General features: G+C 34.0%; 1 protein-coding gene across 1 annotated transcript; it reads right to left on the reverse strand.

Moving 5' to 3' along the window:
• Nucleotides 1-43: 43 nt before the first annotated feature.
• LOC109065990 (sodium/potassium-transporting ATPase subunit alpha-3-like) lies at nucleotides 44-20638 on the reverse strand. The gene is made up of 9 exons (XM_042755107.1): nucleotides 20304-20638; nucleotides 9306-9422; nucleotides 8921-8980; nucleotides 6809-7012; nucleotides 5683-5796; nucleotides 5363-5497; nucleotides 4821-4938; nucleotides 1677-1945; nucleotides 44-142 (listed from the first exon to the last, which is right to left on the reverse strand). Exons 1-9 carry the CDS (start codon nucleotides 20307-20309, stop codon nucleotides 59-61), a joined length of 1107 nt encoding a protein of 368 aa, XP_042611041.1. The 5' UTR covers nucleotides 20310-20638; the 3' UTR covers nucleotides 44-58.
• Between the last annotated feature and the right edge of the window lie 2456 nt (nucleotides 20639-23094).

The raw sequence follows: 23094 nt of genomic DNA on the forward strand, positions 1-23094 counted from the left end.
AGGCGCAGGCCAGCCCCAATGCACAGCCAGAGACCCATCGGTCTCTATGTGGCAGCCACTAGCTCGCACAGGCAACTAGAAATACCACAGAGTAATACTTTGTCAGATTTTCATATTGGCCTAGGCTTTCAACAGTGAGAGTCTGTAAAAGAACACAGGAAGAGAAAGAGAGGAACAGACAGAGAGAAAGAGAGACAGTGAAAGAGTCACGAAGGGTCACAGATATGAAGGATTAGAGAGAGGGAATACAGTTCAAGAACACACACGATGATATTCAACACTACTGGAGCGTATACTGACACCACACGACCACAGACGAGAAGCCACAACACTCACTAACACTGTCAAGAGTTACACACGAAGAAAAGAAATAAACAAAAAACAAAAAAGAAAAAAAAAAAAATCAAAAAAAATAAAAGTGTGAGAATATGTTCAGAATGGCACACTACTAGAGAACTGTGGTAGTCTGACTTTCCTGTAACCTGACCTCACCTGACTAGTACTGCAAAATTATTATTATTAATTATTATTATTTATTTTTTAATCTACCTACTACTGAACAGGGAAATTCTCTATTCCCCTGTGATGAATAAATGAAATATCAAACATGATTTAATAAATAAATTAAATAAATTAAAAATATTGGCATTCGAAATTTATATATATATATATATATATATATATATATATATATTAGGGCTGTCAAATGATTAATCCACGATTAATCACATCCAAAATAAAAGTTTTGTTTACATAATATATGTATGTGTACAGGGTATATTTATTATGTATATATAAATACACACACATAATTATATATTTAGAAATATTTACATGTATATACATTTATATATTTATATTCTTATATTTTATATTATATATAAATATATTTAATATATAACATAACATATTCTTCTTAAATATATACATGCATGTGTGTGTATTTATATATACATAATAAATATACACAGTATACACACATATATTATGTAAACAAAACTTTTATTTTGGATGTGATTAATCGTGATTAATCATTTGACAGCCCTAATATATATTATATATATATATATATATATATATATAATATATATATATATATATATATATATATATATATATATATATATATATATTTCTTTTGAATGCCAATAATTTAATTTAATTTAATTATAATTTAATTATTTATTTATTTATTTATTTTTTACTTCTTTCTTTTTTAATATAAAACACACTTTTTATTGTTTAAAGGTTTGTGATCTGTAAGATTTCTAATGTTTCTGAAAGAAGTCTCTCACTTAATTATGCATTAAATTAAGGCTAAAGTGACATTTAAAGACGCATTTATTTATTTACTGACATATTATTGTCCCTTGTGAATTAATATAGTGAATATAATCTAGCACACTACTGTATTAAATATTTATCGTTACATATGGCGTAATGTTTCACATAATATTTCGCATACTGAGTAGCCAGTATGCAGTACATACTTTGAAATACATAGTACATATGTCCATTCCAAACAAAGCCATGAAGAAAAGAAAAAGAAACAAAAAAGACGACAAACACACATTAACAATAAAAAACAAAAATCCATTTAAACACTTGCAGAGACACCAATACACACTACAAAATCCTGACACGGAGAAAGAGAGGGAGAAACCAGGAGTCCTCACAGTGACGGTGGCCAGCAGTCCCTCAGGCACATTGGCCACGATGATGCCGATGAGGAAGATGACGGCCTCCAGCCAGCTGTAGCCCAGGATGATTGACAGGATGAAGAAGGAGACGCCCAGGAAGACGGCCACGCCGGTGATGATCTGGATGAAATGCTCGATCTCCTTGGCGATGGGGGTCTTTCCGGTCTCTAGGCCGGAGGTCAGAGTAGCAATGCGGCCCATGACGGTTCGGTCACCAGTGCAGACGACAATCCCACGAGCGGTACCTGACAGGAGAAGAGAACAGATGATCAGATGACATTATCCCAATAATCACATGACGACTTAGTTGATATTATTTTATTATGTGAGAAGAAAGAGTGTGTGGAGTGATAAAATGTGTGACCTATACTATTTTATGCTGCAATATTTAGTAGTAGTATTTCTAGTTGTTCATAGATTATACAACTTTTAGTTATAGGTTTGGCAGTAACGTTAATGTTTCTATTACTGGGCAAAGAAAATCCCTTATTTTGCCTTACAAATTATAAAATAATACAAATTATATATAATATACAAACCACCATTGTTGATAAGACTTTTTTTGTAAGTTTTTGAAATAAGTCTCTTATTAAGGCCACATTTATTTATTTATTTTTATCAAAAATACAGTAAAAACAGCAATATTGTGAAATATTTGTTTTTTAAATAACTGTTTTTGTTGTAATATGTTTTAAAATGTAATTTATTCCTGTGATCAAAGCTGAATGTTCAGCATCATTACTCCAGACTTCAGCTTCACATGATTCTTCAGAAATCATTCTAATATAATCTGCAGCTTAGAAACATTTATCATTATTATCAATGAGGAAAACAGTTGTGCTGCTTAATTTTTTTGTGAAAAAATTAACTTTTTCTTATATTCTTTGATGAATATATAATTCAAAAGAACAGAATTTATTTGAAATAGAAATCTTTTGCAACATTGTAATGTCTTTACTGTTACTTTTGATGAATTTAAAGCTTTCGTGCTGAATAAACATTAATTTATTAAAAAATATTTGTAAAAGATTGTGTAATTTTTTACAAATTTATTGACCACTACTGCATGGTGTTATTTGAATATTAGATTTGACCAAATAAATCTCTCTTTAAATACAAAAACACTAAATCCTTAAGAAATTAAAATTAATGTCTCATATTAGCTCTTTTGTTTTTTATTTAGTCTTTTAATATTTTAATACAATGTGTAAAAATATCCAGTATGACATCCTGATTGATGTCTTGTCATGACATGAAAGAGTTCTAGAAGCCTCATAATGATCATGTGTAATCCTCTAATTCACCACATGGTGGCAGAAGAGTGTCACCCTGGAGCTGAGTCTGAATACAAAGGAAGGACATTGTCTGAGATCACCAAAACACTGCCACCCTGCTGAGCAGTGGGCGTATGTCAGGTTTCCTGACCCATCAAAACAACAGAATTACACAACTGACAAGAGCTGCAGACACGATTACACTGACTGAGAGGGAAACCAGTCATTTCTGAGAGAACTATACATGTAATTGCTTTCATTAAAGCAGCTGGATTTGTTATAATGAACATTAAGCATAATTCTGAAGGTAGAATACCTGTGAAAGATTAGATGAACAAATGATGAAACCTCATTTGGAATTCAGTGGTGATAGTAATACAGAGAAGAAAATGCCATTAGCTCCTGCAGTATTATTCATTTATTCAGTCAGATCTGAAATGATTAGTGTTTTATCATCAAAACGAAGCCAAAAGAGAAATGAGTGGGAAAACAGAGTGAAAAACGAGGGTGTGAGCAATTGCGTGGGCAGTAGACAAGTGGCAAGATGGGGCGCAGAAGTGAGAGGTTGTTGTCATGACAACAATTTTCCTCTATGGCTGTTCTTGGCAAAAAAAAAAAAATAAATAAAAAAAAAACACTACCCACCAGGGAAAAATAGAGAGATAGGAAGAAGGGTGAAATGAAAAAGCAGAAATCGATCGGATAAGATGAGTTCATAAAGAACCGGAAATTAAATAATACAGTTTTTCTCAGTCACTTTGGTGCTATTCTCAAATCAGCAATGAAATTCTCAAAACTACTTGTACAACCTCCACATCATCTAGTCATTTATACACATCATAAAACCATTTTCCAACTATAAACTGCCAGTTTGTACATTAATGAAATTGATTATGCACATTTATCTGTGGTTTCCTACATTATCTGTAGCTAATGTCATGTTGCTCAAAATGTATTATATAGTTTTCTGTGCAGTAGTCTTACCCCTCAAAACATCTAGTCTTTAGTTCATCGTATAAGTCATTAAATGCAAAATGGTTCATCTAGTTGTCATAAACTGCCAAGCACATTTTATCTTACACATTATTATTATACTTTTTGTAATTTTGGCATGAATTGTGCAAGTGAATCTTGACTAATGAAGAGAATGTAGATCAACCAATGATAAACCATTTCTCTGAAATAGCTCAAAGGTTCATCTCATGACTCTTCAGTTGGAAAGCATATACTGTACAGACAGAGCACAACACAAGAGTTACAAATTCTGACAGTGGACTTATTTTTTATTTTCATCTTTGTGCCCATATTTCTTTTTTTCCTTATCTATATTACAATGACATTGTAGAGGGTTTTTTTTTTTTTTTTTGGTCAGACCACTAGTAAAAGTGTAACTAGGAATTCTATCCAGTCTCTTTCAATCAATATCCCACATACAGTAATGTGTAAATTTGTACTTTTGTAATTTGTCATCCAAAATGTTGCCATAGTTTACATCAGAATATCCCTCCAGAGTACACTGTTATATTGACAACATGACTAAGCAATTTGTCTTATCTGTAAACAGTGACACAAGGACTTGTCATTCTGATGGCATTGACATGTTCATTGACAGATATTTATTATTTATTTATGAGAGATGTTTGAGATGATTTTGAGCAAGAGACTGGCTTTTGAAGGTAATCCATGGTGTTTTGCTATTTGTACGAGTTGTTTTGAGAAATGCACTTACTATTTTGCAAATGTCAAGGATGATTTGAGAAATGTACCAAAGCTGTAAAAGAGAGTGCGAGTGACACAGCATGGAGAAGAAAATGGAGCAGTGATGCAGCTGCTATGGCAACCGTACCCTCAACGCAGTTGGTGGAGAAGAAGGCGATGTTACGGGTTTCCAGAGGGTTGTCATGGGTGCAGTCAGGTGACCTGGTCTGAGGCTCTGATTCGCCCGTCAGGGAGGAGTTATCAACCTGAAAAATTATAAAATAGATATATATGTGTGTTATAAACTGCTGTTGCTTTGATTGAGCCTTGTCTGAAAGTTTAGAAGTGCTTTAAAATATTGAACTTTGAGGTTTTTCAGGCCTTACAGTCAGATAGATAGATAGATAGACATACAGACAGAATGAACAATAGAACAACAGACAGACAGACAGACAGACAGACAGACAGATAGATAGATAGATAGATAGATAGATAGATAGATAGATAGACATACAGACAGAATGAACAATAGAACAACAGACAGACAGACAGACAGACAGATAGATAGATAGATAGATAGATAGATAGATAGATAGATAGATAGATAGATAGATAGATAGATAGATAGATAGACTGTAAGTGATCGTAATAAATATTTCCATCTATGTTTTTTTTGTTTAGATGCTGTACCTTGCATCCATGGCCAGAGATGATCCTGAGGTCAGCAGGGATCCTGTCTCCTCCCTTCACCTCCACCAGATCACCAGCCACCACCTCCTCAGCGTTAATCTGGAGCTTCTCACCTTCACGGATCACTAATGCTTGCTGCGGACCACACACACACACACACACACACACACACACACACACACACACACACACACACACACACACACACACACACACACACACACACACACACACACACACACTTTTCAATTTCAGCCTCCAACGACTCTGAGGCCAATGGAGAGATTAGAGAAACATTTTTTGGTGCAGTTTTGGTGTACCTGGGGAACCATGTTCTTGAAAGACTCCATGATCTTTGAGCTCTTGGCCTCCTGGAAGTAGGAGAAGCAGCCGGTGATGATGACCACAGCAGACAGCACAATCCCCAGATACAACTGTAGAGCAGAGAGAGAGAGACAGAAAAGTCAGGTTATCAGATTAATGTGGAGAAAATCCTCAAGAGGTCACTGACCCTGATTTCTCTGATTCACCCAAAAATCATTCATCTGAAGCAAACCATGAATGATTATGACATCAAGGCAGTTTTTCTCTATATTTTGCATGCATCAATGTTTCTTTTCCTGTTTCTAGTCACAGTGTTTATTCTAGTACAGTTCATAGAAGTACAGTAGGCAATGCAATTGGGAATTTGAGACAAATGATTACAAGTTTAAATATTTTTTTCATGATATAAGGAATAATCTTAGTTTTTTTGTTACTTTGAAGAGTTTGTGTTTTAATTGAGGTATATAAACTCCAAGATGCCACATACTGAAAAAGTGAAAAATATTTATTCATATTACAAAAATAGTTTGTTATTTTCTTTATTTGTAAGTTGCTTGAGCTGAAAGTGTATGCTAAATTTATAAATGTAGTAATGAAATGCACTACCTTTTAAAGGTGTGGAGTCAGTATGTTTTTTAAGGAGTTCGATTCAGCAACTGTGTGACACTGAAGACTGGAGTAATGATGCTGAAAACTCAGCTTTGCATCACAAGAATAAATTTTAAAACATATTCACTTAGAAAAGAGTTATTTTAAATGGTAATACTATTTCACAATATTGCTGTTTTTTCTCATTTAGTGAGGCAGGGACTGAAAATGTTTTGTCTTTGTTTTTGTTTTCAACCCAATCTCTTCAAAATGCTTTCTGCCACCCATGGCTTTTCACCAAACTAAACACACTATAAAAGGAATTAATTATTTTTAATGCAGTATTATTTACAAAAATAAAACCGATTACAAAATAAAAGACTAGATTAGGAAAGAATAGGATTACTGATTATGTCATAAACATGGCCTTATCTACTCACAGAACATTTGTCCTAAATCTGGCCTATTCTAAACAGTAGCATAATGCATATTTTGTGCAATTTCATGCTTTTGTGTGCATGCATGAGTCCTCACATTGTCATTGGCAGGCTCGTCCTCCGTGGCGGCCTGGATGGCGTAGGCCAGGAAGCAGAGGATGGCTCCGATCCACAGCAGGATGGAGAATCCTCCGAAGAGCTGTCGGCAGAATTTGACCCACTCTGGGGTGGTAGGGGGTGGGGTGAGAGCATTGGGACCATCCCGAGCGAGGTACTCCGCCGCCTTGGCATTAGTCAGACCCTTCAGTGGACAAGAGAGTGTTAAAAGTAATCTGATTCAAGAGTTTGTGTCAAACACTACTGCACTGCCACTAGGGGGCGATGGCGTCGCTGTGTTTTGTTGAGATCACAGTCCCTCTTTTAAAACTTTAGTACTTCACATAAGCTCATTAAGGTGAAAATAGTTCACTGTTAAAGGGATAGTTTACCTGAGTAAACAAACAGTGTCTGATCCCTATTGACCTCCACTGTATTTTTGACATATTATGGAATTCAACGGAGACTGTCAACTGTTTGGTTACAAACATTCTTCAAAATATCTTCTTCTGTGAGTCAATGGTGACATTTCTGGGTGGACTGTCCCTTTAAGTTGCTTTGGATGACGTTAACTGTGAAGCCTTACATATGAAATAATAACCAGAAAAATCTTTTTTTTTTTTTTTTTTTTTTTTTTTTTATAGAATAGTTTATTGAAGCTTTAGACCAAATGTTTACAAATCTTAAAAGGTTAGTAGTTGTTTTTTTTTTTAAGTATCATATTTGATACATCAGGCTTTTATGGCTCATATAGTGTGATATAGTGAGATTATGGAGCTCATACTTGAGGAAGAAAAACACCTCAATTTCATTCAGAGGCCCAAAATGAACATAAATATTATGATATTTATATATATGATATTTATATGGCCAGTAAGATGAAATTCTGATAGCTTTTAATGTAAACAATGTTAAGTGTATCAGTATCAATGAACAGTATATCAGATTACTTACATAAAATGCATGTAAAAATCAGCTGTCACTCTATATATCCTAATAATACATCTTAGAAAGATGATATTTAAATACATAGTTTTATGATCAAAGCCCTTTAGGATTTTATTGTGGGGAAAAACATATATGAGCAAACAAACATTAATCAAAGATGAACAAAATAACAGTTAATCAAAGCCTTGATGTATCAACTTTTAATGGTTTTTCTTAAATAGTGTTGTGGATAACCAATGATCTTGATATATAATGATATAAAAGTTATTCTTGTGTTTATTCATAAAAAACCTTAACTATACGTTGTAGGTAATAAAGTTGCTCCATTACAAGAATTCATTCATTTAAATTTGACAATACAGACTTAATGTTACAAGATTAAAGGAAGTCAGGACAGTTAAAAATTTCAAAACTAAATTGGGGCTAAATAAACTCCATTGACTTACATTGTATTTAACAAACACATACACATTTTTCAAAATATCATCTTTTGCATCTCACAGAAGAAAGGAAGTCATACAGGTTTATATAAGGATGAACAAATGATGACTGTATTTTCATTTTTGGGTGAACTATTCCAAAAAAACAGGAGATAGAAGATGTAATTTTATGTGAATATTGTTGAAATATAAAACAAATCACAATATAGGTAATAATAGGAATAGGGCGCCAGGGCAGCCTCATCAGTGAGGAAATGGATGATTTTAGTTCAATTAAACTTTCACCAATATAGAAATCCTTGGTCTTTCAGTGCATCAGCATCGAGTTATCTTTAGGATCTGGACACGTCCGCAATTATGAAGGAAACTGAATTTATTCAGGAGAAAGAACCAGACAGACATTCAGAAAAATGACAACCAGTCTTCGACTTCACTTCACTTTGTTGATTCTCAGAATATTATTAATTTAATCTAATGATACTTTGATATCATTCTTAGAATTGTAACTTTATTCCCTAAATATTAGTACTTTAATCTCAAAATGTTATGACTTTATTCTCAAAACCACACCTTCATTCTAGGAAAAAGCCTTTATTCCTGTAATACTATTTTTGGATTTTAAGATTCATTTTAATGTTGCGCTACAATACCATCATTTGAAACAGCTGGCTTGTTTACATGATTTAAATGGCTTAAATTGTTCGCTGCTGACGTGAGAAGCTCACCTGTACAATGTCAGTGTTGAATTTTCGGCATACTTCTTCAATTGACATCTTATGCTCTGTCTGGAGAAAAAAAGAAAAGAGAGTTTTATTTGTACAAAGAAAGGATGAGCTGCTATAGAGTGTATCCGACCACAAAGACTGAACCACAATCTCACTACATTTGATTCAAGGCAAAACAGTATATGAAAATCAATACAGTATGATGTACTTAAATTCATTTATGAGGCACTGAACTCTGAGCCTATGAGCACTGTGGCAAAATTACTCAAGTGAAACAGAACGTGCAATATAAAATTATTCACTACAGGTCACTGATTGTCAAAGAGTGCATTTGAAGATTCATACAAAAACATAAACATGTATGATATGTGTCGATGTGTCTTACCAGTGGTACTTCCTTCTTCAGGTCATCCAGATCTTTTCCTCCCTTTCCCTTTTTGGGAGACTCCTTCTCATTTGTGTCCTGCGTGGTTGCCACGCGGTAGCTGTCCGACCGTCCATACTGGAAGAAAAAATGTAGGATTATTCTTAGATCAGCTACGGAATCAGACCGAGAAGAAAGCCAGCTAACACTGGAACGCATAAGTAAATATTATATATGTACATATTAAGGTAACACTTTATAATAAGGTTTAATTTGTTAACATTATTTAGCTATATTAGTTAACATGAACAATACTTATACAGCATTTATTAATCTAAGTTAATATTAAATTTAACATTTGCTAATACATTATTAAAATCAAACGTTTAATCTGTTAACATTAGTTAACACACTGTGAGCTAACATGAACATTTTTATTAACTAACATTAACAAAGACTAATAAATGCTGTTGTTCATGTTAGTTCATTAATTAAGGTTAACAAATGAGACCTTATTGTAAAGTGTTACCGTAATTTCCATATATGAAATATATCGTAGTATGAAGTAAAAACATACATGAAACCTATTAGAAATGAGGACAATTTCATACATTATCTAGCCCATACAAATATAAACGGTATGTATTTGTAATACATTTTTGGACATATATATATCATGTACATGTATACCCATGCAAAAACCCATCAATACATGCTATTGTATTAGTAAATATAAACGATAGACATGTATTAAAAAATTCTTTTTACAAAAACAAAGAGATTTTTTATGTTGTTTTAATAAAGCTGCATGTATATAAACAAAATATATATTGCTGACATATATGCTACATATAATACAACACAAAATCATCAGATATATAGTATTTTAACACTATGTACATATACAAAGTTTACTGTGGGGATTTTATATATGTTATAAACTTCACTATCCAAAAAATGTACATACAGTGTGTGAAAACTATATATCGCCTTATAAGTAACATATGGCAATATCACTCTTGATATAGGGCAGTATGTCATATATTACATTTCCGTATACAAAACAAACGCTTTTTTATTTTTAACACATATATGAACTTTCAGAAAAAGCTGAAATTACTGTTTTTATTTGTCAAATAAAAATCTATTCCAGCATATATACAGACATCAATTATGACTGTAAAACCAAGATGTTATAAAAATAATAAATAGTGGCTATTTTTGAAATGCTGGTAAAATGGAATTCAAAACCTTTTTGGGGCACAAATAGTAGCAGGACTTTTTCCATATATGACAGATTCAGCTTCAGAATCAGAACATTAACAAAATATGTCCCAGGTGAAACTGTAACATAATAACATGCAGATGGGCTCATATTTAAGCATTATCATGCTAAGCATCTTCAGCTGCATTGCGAGAGACACACGGTCCAGGAACTGAGGAGGCGATGCTCTCCATGAATGAGGATGAGAGGGGAAATGCCAACCAGATAATGCTTCATCCACTATCATGATTGTCTTTGAAACCGTGAAGCTTTAACAGGAACCCCATGCGGGATACGGGGGGTGGTGTGAGCGTGGGGGCCACTGAGGGTGGCCTAGTGCGCTTCAATCCACATTAGGGCTTTGCATTGATGTGGCATCCTCTGATTTGCCATGTGTGCTTCTGTGACCTATTTTAGCTTGAATGCACAACCAGACGGCATTACAGTCAAATCCACCATTACAGCACACCAGCATGCTTACATGTTTATGTGCAATACTTAAAATGCATTCATATTGCATTCTAAACAACTAAAATAATATTAAAGGAATACATTTTATGAGTGCTTAGATTTTAATACATTAAGGCCACGTCTGAATAAACTTTATCCAAAGTAGTTAATATTTAAATTTTACCATTGATAGATAATGAACATTGAATTATCATAAATATTTAATATTTAAAATAGAAATAGTTTGTATTTTATTAGCAGCTTTTGTCATTTATGCTCATCATACTGTTCAACGGTACATAAAAATTTCTATAAAAAATGTAATGGAATATAAACATTGAATGTTATAAAAACAGAGCAAATTTATTGGCACTCTAATCTAAAATTAATGATTTATGCTTATTATAAATTTTGACTTCAATTAAACAAAAATTATTAAATAAAAAATAAATAAAAATCAATTGATCCCCCAAAATATAAATTTACCCAATTGAAGCTTTTAAATTAGTAACTCAGTAATAGTCAGGAACTATTATATTATTAAAACAAAACACGGGGGAAAACAAATGAAACAATCCTTAATAAACAATGTAAAAATATTGAAAACTTTAAATGATAATAAACTCTGTTTAAGTGGCAGCTTATTTTAAATGAACTACGTTCCAAGGTTATTATAGTTTACTAAAACTATAACCAAAAATAAATAAATAAATAACTAAAAGATAGTGTTACTTGAAAAAAAAAAAGTTAACTGAAATAAGATAAAATATAAAAACTTAAACTTATTTTATTTCATCTAGTTTCCAAGGCAAGATTTCTAAGATTTTAATTTAGTAAAATTTATGTACGAAAATAACTAAAACTAAAACCGAAATTAAAAGTAACAAAAACTATATAGACATTAAAAAAATTACTAAAACTTTAACTAAAATTAGCATGAGAGCGGAAAATCTAATAATTTTTAACAAAAATGATGAGTATTGCAGTGATGCTAAAATAAAACTGCTATTTTCATCATCATGTTTAACAGACAGTATTTCCTTTGTTAAAAAAAAGACAGAAAAAAACAAGAAATGATAAAAATAAGACCACAAACATTACAAAACACAAAAAGGCCAAGATTGCAGCACTCTTGTGGCGTGTGTTGAAACAGTTTGACCATCTGTCAAGGGTTTTTCCTCTTTCTATCCTGTGGGTGAAACGGCAACGCAGGATTAAGACTGTTTACTACAGTCTGGATTAACCTACTGAACAACCGTAATCCTGCTCCTGCTTTTCTCTTATTCATACATAGAGATCGCTCAGATGCTTTGAGATACACTGTACACTGTCTATTTTTATATTTATTTTGTCTTAATTCATCCACCCGCTTTGTTTATAGTTTGCTGTCTAATGTAGTCTAATCAACTTTATAGCACAGCCATGTACTGGTACACAGTGTTATCGCTGTATCGTCCTTCATGAAACATCATCCATTCGACTGTCTGCAGTCCTCTCTTCATCGCTCATGCACACAAGCATCACAGTTACAGACTCAAACTCATTCGTGACCCTGAGATCAGACGAGGGACACGTCCACATTCACGTCCAAGCCCACTGGCCGCTGTGTCACAGGATGTGTGGAGAACTGTAGCTGCTCCATACTAGTAAATCCAGTGGGTTTGGTCTCAGACCTGATTAAGATTACGACTGAATTTTAAGAGGTTTCTGGACGAGAGCTTGAGTCTGAGACCATCATGTTAATGTTACAGAAATAGTTCACTCAGAAATGAAAAATCTGCCATCATTTATTCACTCTCACTCATAATATTACAATAAAAAGGCCTTTCATTCTCACTGGAACTCGCTGATGACGTATCATGTCTGCGCAAACATGGTACGCAGCAGCACGGAGGTATGCAAATATATGTTTTGACAGCCAGATAGGACAGCCTATCATAATCTTCGGACCGAACATTTTGATTGGACAAACATTTTATGGTCCTACACGTTCCACAGATGATATTAATACATATAAATAAATTTTGACCACTTAACATACACTCTCAGAAATAAAGGTACAGCAGCTGTCACTGGGGCGGTACCTTTTCAAAAGGTACATATTTGTACCTAAATGGTCCATTTTGGTGCCTTAAAGGTACATATTAGTACTTAAAGTGTACATATTAGAACCTAATGGGTACAAAAATGACCCGCCCCAGCGACAGCTGCTGTACTTTTATTTCTGAGAGTGAAGTGATTGCTATCAGGATGTGAAGAAACTTTCAAACAGCATAATAAAAATGTTTTTGAACCAAATCACCTACTCTGCCTTTAATGGTGAACATGGATATGTATGAAACTCTAAAAATGAAAAACACTATTCATGTAGTCTATAAGATTTGTGTGCCGTATTGCAAGTCTTTTTTGGTCAAATGATTCACTAAAACTGTAAATAAAAGATTACTGGAATGCATTTTACCAGAAAATACAGTCTTTTTAATTCAAAATGTTCCATTTCATTCAATGTGTCATACTTGCTGCAAGCTTGTATTATTAGTTCTCCCAGAGATGCATTATGAAATGATTCATTTCCTCACCCTCATGTTGTTCTAAACCTGTCTTTAGCTTTGTTTGAGGAACAAACCAAAATATAAATCATTACTCATCAATGTGTTTTGCAAGGTTTGATGTCAATGATACCAAACATTTGTGGTTGTCGCTTGTGAAATCTGAACTGTTGTGAAATTTTAGATTTAAATATTTGTATCTTCACATAACACTATTGATATTCGTTTCCCTCACATAAATCTACACTGAAAAACTCAGCAAATGCTAGATAATTTTACTATTAATTACTCAATCAATTATCTCTGCACAAGAGCTCATCTAATGAACTTAAGGACATGGAAAAACACACAGTAATGGATTCCATAAACCTTCTAAAGAAACCTTGCTTCTGGATAACTACACATAAAATACCAATAAAACAAACCACATATGAATGCTGAGACTAAATGACTAATTAAATATTAGAGCTATCCATTATGTAGCAGTAGAAAAGCTAAAATCATGAAGTAAGAGAATGCAGGGTGTTTAATTTAAGTGCGTGTGAGTTATGTCCAGAAATGAAGCATACTGTGCATGCATTCAATTTAGCCAAAGTTGAAATTAGTATGTTAGTGTGCAATGGATTCCTAAAGCATGGGTGTGAATTAAAAAATGTCTCTGTTCTGTATGTGAAAGATCACTTTAGTAAGAAAGTGTTTGATAACAGATGTGATGTACACTGCAAAAAATCAAACTTGTAAATAAAGATTATATGAGTATGCTTTGCATGAAAATACTATTTAAGCTTTTCTACTACAAAATTTCATGTTTAATTCAATGTATTACTTGCCAGTTCTTTTTGTGAACTGTTTGTGAAATTTACTAGAATTTTTCAGTGAAAATTGCTTTGACACCAAATTTGTTCAGCGAACAAGACAGCTTGGCTTAGGTTTTAGTGTTTTATACAAATGTTCAATTAAAATACTGAGTCAAATCTCATGTAACCTATTCTAATCATAACCACAAAATCAAACAAATTAAGGCTTTCCTTAAAAGAGTTAAGTCTATTTTTGATGACCATTGTGATTTTTTTTTTTTTACATAGCCCTCCCCTCAAATTCTTATTACAATACAAAAAAATAAATAATAATAAATATAAATAAATGAGCACAAATATGTTCATTTGAATAAAAACCTTTGCATACAGTAGGTTATACAGTCATACAGTAAAATGACTGTATTATAGTAATGGGAACTAATTTACATTTACATTTAATCATTTAGCAGACGCTTTTATCCAAAGCGACTTACAATTAATGAACATCTTAATTGAGAATAATAATACATGTGGTTAATTGCTTGAAAATAGTCCAAATGCAATAACTGGTCCTAAAATAGGTTTCGTTTTTAACTATAATTTAAACAAAAATATTTTTTTCATTCATTTTAGGGTCAAATGAGAAATGTTTTCTATCACATGTTAAATAATTCACTAGCTCATTTGAATATATGAGTGAAATACTACAAATAAAACTTGATATAAACTTGAAGAAAAATAAACATTACATGTGTGTTATATTTTTGTGTGTTATATATCTATATTTTATATAGATATTTTAAAACTTCCTTGTGGCTAAAAATGCCACAATCGTTTTTGCTACTAAAATTTCTAAGGAATTAGAATTTAAATCTTAGTATAATAAAACTGAGCGAATTCATTTTAGCGCACACCAGACTGTTTGTTGATGCAATTGTGGTCACCGTGGTTTGCTAAATATACAGGAAAACAACCTTGGCATGGAACAAACTGATTAAAACCTGCTATTGACATTTACGGCCAATCAAATAAGCTTACTGGCTGACCTTGAAGGTCCTACAGGATATGACATCATGTCGGTGTCTGGTAAATTGACTGATAGCGTGTCTGCTAGCTTTGCTTCATATGACCCCAGGCTTGGACACAAAATAAGGCGTGATTGTGTGCTTTAGTGGAAAGTATACGCACACATACATATCCAAAATCACTCAGTGAGAATGAGCTATTGAACGGCATCCATTACACAACCATCAGTTATAAGACTTTTCACCACCAGTCTGTTTCTTATTGGATACACAATTATCAGTCATGCAACATGTAAAGTTATGTAAACAGATACTTAAACTCCATTGTTGCCATATTTAAACAAAGTGATTTATTAACAAAACGAAATGGTGGCAGACACCATAGTGAAATTTTAGAAAACTAAAACCAAAAGAAAGCCTGGTTTCCTGCTATTCTAAACATCCTGATCACCTGCAGTGACTTGAAGCCTTCAGACAGGCTTGCGTCTTTGGACACATGTCTCAAGGGCAGCGCAGAGTCACCCTCCAAGAAACATTCACATCATACTAATTGCCGACAACCCCGAGCACCTGAGCCTCCTAAAGCTGCTTCACTGCTGTTCAGAAGGTGACATCAGGTAACCGCCTGACGTTACCCCAGCGTTCACCTCTCCTGCCCTTCCCACCTTATTCCTTTACTGTATCAGCCTGTCCCGTTACCATTTCAAAGCTCAAAATCTTGGCTACAGTGGAATATTATCAGCTTATACTGTATACTGCCTACTATTTTTTTTAAACTAGTATGTGAAACAGAACACATTGTGCAACTATAAACATTTCAATCATTACGCTGCATGATTAATTCAGGGAGTAATCATAAATTACACAGTACACAGTAAAAAAAAAAGTTACTTCAAAGTTGTACAGTAAATAAAACTGAGACTATTGGAGTACATTTCACAAGAAAATATACTTTTTCTACTTCAAAATTTCATGTACAATGGGGTCATGAATTGAGATATCAAATTTTCCTCGATCTTTTGACATATAAGAAGTCATTTTACTATACAGTACATACATCCTGTAAGTGTCAGAACTCGAAACCTTCTAGTTAGTCTTAAAGTGGCTTATATAACAGCCAAGCTGCTAAAATGACTTGTTTTGGATTTTGTCACATTATGACATCATAGTGTGCCAAAAGCCCGCCTCTGCAGAAGAAGATCAACGCCTGCTCCTACATCACTGCCTCTAGTACTGGAAAACCCAGATATGTGCCTTCCTTCTGATCCTAACATTAGGAAAGAGTGGATGAACTTTATCTTTTAATAAGAACCTGGCCATTTCGTTTGTTTGCTTCATTTTACCACAAATTCGTTTTTAAGGAAGACACAGTTTGAAGCAGGATTTTTTAGAGAGATTTAAACTAAAAGACGATGCTGTACTGGCTATATTAGATCTGGCAGTAAAATCGCAAAAACACAAGTATGAGTAACTGTATTTTTATCATGTGTCACTATTACTTTGTTTCTAATAGTTTGATATTTACTGAGTATTTATACGTTTTTAACATTATAGTGTTCCTCTATGTGGGCTGTCAAATGGACATGCAGAATTTGACATTGTTTATATGAAACAGCGTAATTTATCCTTCCTCAACTGCAACTGTAATAACTCCAAGTATTGAAACTTTACTTGCCACAACCAGTGTAATATAAAATGTGTAACAACGACATAAACAGCTTTCTGTAGCATCTTCGGTTAAACACTAATATAATGTAGGCTAACTACTTCAAAAATACATTAAGAATGATTATAAATACAGATAATTAATTACCAATTAATGTATGACTGAATTTCATTGGCTGCCATTTCTCAACATAAAAAAAAAGTTTTCAAAACAATTCCACAAGTGTAATGACGGGGAGTTTAAACCTCTTTTAAAAGATTTACATTTTATTTTAAATAAAAGCATTTGAATTAAGATATACATCATTAAATGCAAAAAGTCTGGCTGTGCTTGATGGGTACATGTTTGTACCCTTTAATCACACCCCTGTTCCCATTAAGCTCACACCATGTTTTATTAAAAATTTGTTTATTTTAAACAACCTTTTTAAAGAAGGTACAAAGTCAATAAAAAAAAAAAAAAAATAAAAATAAAAAAAAAACAGAACACTAAAATCAAGCAACAAGGCATTCAATCAAACAAAACAAACCAATAAAACATTTCATTCACAGGGATGAACACAGAAACTAGCCTCATTATGAAGCCTCTTATTAAATGGATGTCATCTTATCTATAATATCTTAAGGCTGGAATACACTACACAATTTTTGCCCCGATTTTTCACTGATTTACAATCTGAAGAAGTTGACACTATTGCCAAAGATCAGAGCCAGTCTGCAGATTTGAGTTGACAGAATCTATAGAAAATCAATTATCTTAACTTAAAGTGACAACCATCAGTTAATATTTAAAGTCTGTTTCTGAAGTATTTACATAGACGTTCAATGTGGAAGAGCTTAAAGAGAGCACACTGAGCTTATAGGGAGCAGCAACAATTTTTCATAAATTTCATGTAATATTTATTAATTTGACAAGATTTTGCAAAATATATAATCTAGGTCATGTATTAAGTTTATACATATTTTATTATGAACAACTATTATTAACAATATCTATGAAATTCTACTTTTTCTTACTGATGTCAGACTGAAGCTGTGTGATTTTCATAGTAGTGCACCCTTTAAGCTCACTTTACAATAATATGAAATGTTTAAAACATTACAGCATTGTAAAACCACAGACCAGCAATAAACTGTCAATTTATAATATTATGGATTTAAAAGTACAAGCCAGTAATGCCTGTGAAGTAATATATTAGCGTAGCACACAATCGTATACAGCTAGTCAGCTAACTGTGTTCTGTAGCATCTTTTGGATCAAATGTAATTATTTCCCACATCCAAGTTCCAGGTTATAATATGCAAAAGTCTAAACATTAATAAATAACCCGCTCCCCCTCCCTGCCAAGTACTGAGAATCGAACCCGCAACCTTTGGGTAATAAGGCTGACTCTCTAACCAAAACCACAACTGCCCCAGTTGTGAGTTAAAATAGTTTCAAAGTAATTTATTAATTTATTTTTTAAGAAAAAGTAAACTGAAATTGTAAAACTGACTATGTGCTATTCTGAACACAGTCAACCTCCAAGAGACATTCAGCTAACACAAATTGCCAACAACCCCAAGCACCTGAGTCTACTACAAAAACTCACTCAGCTGCCTCTCTCAAGGTGACACCAGGTAACACCCTCCCGTTACCCCATCATGCACTTTCCACGCTCATTTTATTCTCCCCCTGCATCAGTCCACCCCTCACCAACCTCTCAATCCCCAAACCTTCATTTTGGCCCCAGCGCATCTTGCCAATCACGCAGCCTCTACCTATTGATTGATAGGCTCTTGACCAATCAATCATCAGCGTCTACGAATACGACCCCGCCCTCGTGGCGCTACACAGACCAATCGCGGTCCTTGTTCGGGAATTTCCACGGTCACTGATCAGCCTCCACTTTGACGCAGTCACCGACCGTCGAGCCCGGTTACCCCTCCGGGCATCACGACCGATATCAGCATGTCAAAACGACACAGAAACCGAGATACAGACCATCGCGTGCGATGGAAAAGGTATCAAAGGAGAACATGGTCTTTGCGTAACAACATTACCATTTCATTTCAGACTGCATAATTTGTTTCTCTTAATATGAATTTTAGATGTTCACTTCTGGTTATTGCAAGGTCGCAAAATAACTATCTAGAAGGCGCTTGGAGTGACAAATGAGTTCGATATATTCGCGCTTCAGTCGTGAATCATGCATTTTGACGCAGGTGTCCGCGCGTCTCTGAACAATTGGACTCGCTTTTGGATTTAATTCTTGTCATAAATGTGATACATGTTGGATAGTCGGCTGTGTAACTACTGAAACGGGTCAGTCCCGATGCAACCATCAAATCCATACGCTCCCCCCACCCCCATCTGTGGTTAACGCCTTTCCTTTAGGAGACTGATAGAACATCTCCCCAGAAAATAATTACGCAGAAACTCGCCTGGATAATCAAGATTTCGCTTTCTATAAAACGTTGTTATCATCATTAAAAGGGAAATAAATGGTGTAGGCTTTTTCAAAAACAGGTAGGCGAACTGTATTCACAAATCAGGACTAAGAAAACTGATCACTTTTCGGCAAGACAAGTTTTCTGGTGTCATTTTAAAACAGATGTAATCCCGAAACGTTAAGCGCAAACGCTCATCAGCCTTCTGCGCTCGTCAACGTTTGTTCCTCACGCGCTGTCATGACACGTTTCACAGGCGCAAAAACGTTATAGTAGGCTACTACTACTACATATGCGTTAATGTGATATCTTACCAGAATGTATGCGACACTGTGATATTAGTTATCACGGTTAATTTGGATATTTCTTGTCATTTTTGCGTTTACCTCTGTGCGCCTTTTTGCATCGAATTCGACACGAGTAGCGCCTATATCTACCGTTTCTAGCTTAGATGCCAAACGCCTTAGATATTATGATGTAGCTATATACCTCATATGCCCATTTGTGCATTTATATTCACCAGTATTCTTCATTTGTTCTCTTTAAGTGCATCATGACGCATCCGACTTGACGCAATTGCCAAACGATAGAGCAGCGTTATTTCACAGTGCCAATGATGTTAAACCCGCAGTCTGGGGTTAAAACGCCCACAGTAGGCTATAACTGATAAATAGCCTATTTGCTTAACATGTACAGTGTAGGTTAACTGACAAATGAATGCACCTGTTAAATGCAACGATTTTACATAAAATAGCCTATACATACAGACACATTACCATTCTGAATTATTCTTAAAGTGCATGGCGTGCAAAATGCAAGCATTTAAAATAGATTCTTACCCCCATTTTGGAGCCGTCAGTTGCTGTCTCTTCTGTCTATCAAACTGCGTTTGGTTTCAGTCAAGCGGGAGAGAAGAAAAATGATGCTCTTAAACGGATACCAAAGGGCAGCGTTTGAACGACCCTCTGTCTATAAATTAAATCTAAATATTCTTGAAGATACCATGCACAGTATTGTATTACAAGGGGTCTACATGAAGAAAAAACTTAAAGAATGGCCCAAGCTGCATTGGTTTCTAAAAGCACATGGGGCTGCCTTTGATATAATGATAGAAGAGCATATGCAGCGCAGAGGATTATGAAGCGACTCTGGCTGAATGATGCCGGTGAGATGAAGAACTGCCACTCTGTGTCCCTCCGCCGCTAGTGCTTCGGCTCGAACTTCTTATCCATCCGCGAGCGAAAGTAGCCCCGTTAACGCCTGTAATGTACAGACATCAAGTCAAGTCAAGTCTGCTTTATTGTCAATTCTTCCACATGTACAGTACATACATACAGAGAATCGAAATTGCGTTACTCTCAGACCCCCGGTGCATACAGATAACACTAACAGTAGAGCCTAAAAATCTAGATCAAATATAAAATATAAGATAAAACTATACAATAAGGGAATGTAAAAAAGACATAATAGAAAAAAATAAAATAAAAAAATAAGGTTAAATAAAAGCAGCGCAAGGCACATGGCAGATAGATAATGAGATAATGAGATAATGTTCCAGAAGATTCCAGTTATATTACGAGATTATTACAGGTGTGCGTCTTCAATGAAAAATATCAGCAGACACTTGTTGACTGCATACCTGATTCTAAGATGGATTATTACGCTGAATCATGGCCGAACTATTGGACAGGCTAATGGACATAATATTTCACAAACAACTAGTACCCTTGAAATACAATGATGATTTTGTCATGTACCATCAAAATTCTTTGAGTGCAAATGCCATAGAAGAATGTGGTTATCAAAGCACCATAGTATTTTTTTTTTTTAAATATGTTAATATAAAAAAACATGTCCTAACAGTTCCCAAACGCAACAGTTGTCAAGGATTGTTATTATTTATACTGAGATGTTGCTGAGATACATTCGAAAATCAAGTTTTTTTTATTGATATATAGTTCTAAGAAGAGTGTTTAACTTCCATGGAACTTTTTCATTCCACAAAAGGTCCTTTACAGTGGATAAAGTTTCTTAAGATTATTAAAATGTTCTTCACACTAAAAAAAAATACTGAAATCTTCCTTGCCAAAATGGTTCTTCTATGGCATTGCTGTAGAACCCTCCTTTTGAAATTTTTATTTTTAGGTGTACAATGTTTTTCTTGATAACTTATAAATCTGTTCAACAAATGATCAAAAGATGATTTAATGCATGGCACTGTGGTCTACAGCGAATGCACCAAAGCAGCCTTTAGGCTTCTCAAACTTATTTTGATTCTCGGCATATATTCCAGAAGATCAGCCAATGTAACAGCACTATCTGTTCCCTGAAATGGACTGAATCTCAAAGCCGTGTGGGTGTGTTACAGATAAAGACAAAATTAAAAAGAGAGAAAACATAATAACATTTCAAAAATATAATAATGGGATGAAAACAGTAAATATGATGGACTAAAGTTTTTTAGGCAGTGTTGGTTGTGTGTGAGCGAATATTTCTTGCAGTGAAAAGGTGATGATGCTATCTATTAATGATAAAGATTGGATATTTGTAATTGTGTGTATGAGAAGGGATGGCAGATAAGGACAAACAGATACAGCGATCAGGTATTTTTAAATGCAGTGAGAAAAAGTCAAACGCAGGCAACAAGAGAGTTATAAATGAGCTGAAGAGATAGAATGAGTCAGCCATCTAATCAGAGTCTGGATCGAGAGACAGAAAATAAACATAAAAGAGATGTATAGACAGAATAAAACGGATGAAACGAGCTCAGGATGACAGGAGATTTCAAACGTTTCACCATGCAGGTGCTAAGAATAGATTAATGAGGCCTAAAACAATCAGGGTCACACCATTTATCTGAGAATCACATTTCCAGGATGGTTCCTGAAAACTAGACTGGACTATCACCATCAGTGATATCAAAAAAGTTTTATTAATATTTATATTTATTTAAACGATAATTTACACAAGGCTGTAAACTATGGAAGACCGTTTCCACCACTGACTAAAAAGAAAGGTAACTGTGAATTTTTATATCACACAGTTCTGAGATGTAAACTTGAAATTGCAAGATAAAATGACAGAATTGTGAGATAAAAAGTTGCAATTAATTTTTTTTTTTTTTTTTGATTCAGTGGTGGAAATAATTTTCCATGTAAACCTAAAAATGTGGTGTAAAGTAAATAATTGTATGCATTTGGTTAAACTTATCAGTACTTACCTTTTATATAATTCTTAGATGAACAAAAGGATTTTTACATTTTCTTCAGAAAATATAATAGTGCAGGTGGTGGTCAATCTGTATTTACATAAGATTAACCATAAGATACCGTGCGATCTTTAACATTCCTTTCCAACTGTGTTCTCAAGGCCACAAATCTTTTACAGTTGTTTTTAGCAACCTGAGTTTGCCATTTATCTGTTTAAGTCCCATTGAATCCGGTAAACAAAGTTCTTCTTTTTCAGAGAACAAATTAGCTGACAGTATCCAAACCACATTTTACTTAACCTCTTTTTCATTTCATCCTCCATCAGGTCCCCATAGCAACAGCTGCTAAGTAACCTTGCCCCCTAATCAAGCTGGTAAGATATTGAGAAAATGATTTGTGGAGATGCAGTCGGGGGACTGAA

The sequence above is a fragment of the Cyprinus carpio genome, unplaced genomic scaffold (assembly GCF_018340385.1).
Source record: "Cyprinus carpio isolate SPL01 unplaced genomic scaffold, ASM1834038v1 S000006640, whole genome shotgun sequence".
In the NCBI taxonomy this organism is placed as follows: domain Eukaryota; kingdom Metazoa; phylum Chordata; class Actinopteri; order Cypriniformes; family Cyprinidae; genus Cyprinus; species Cyprinus carpio.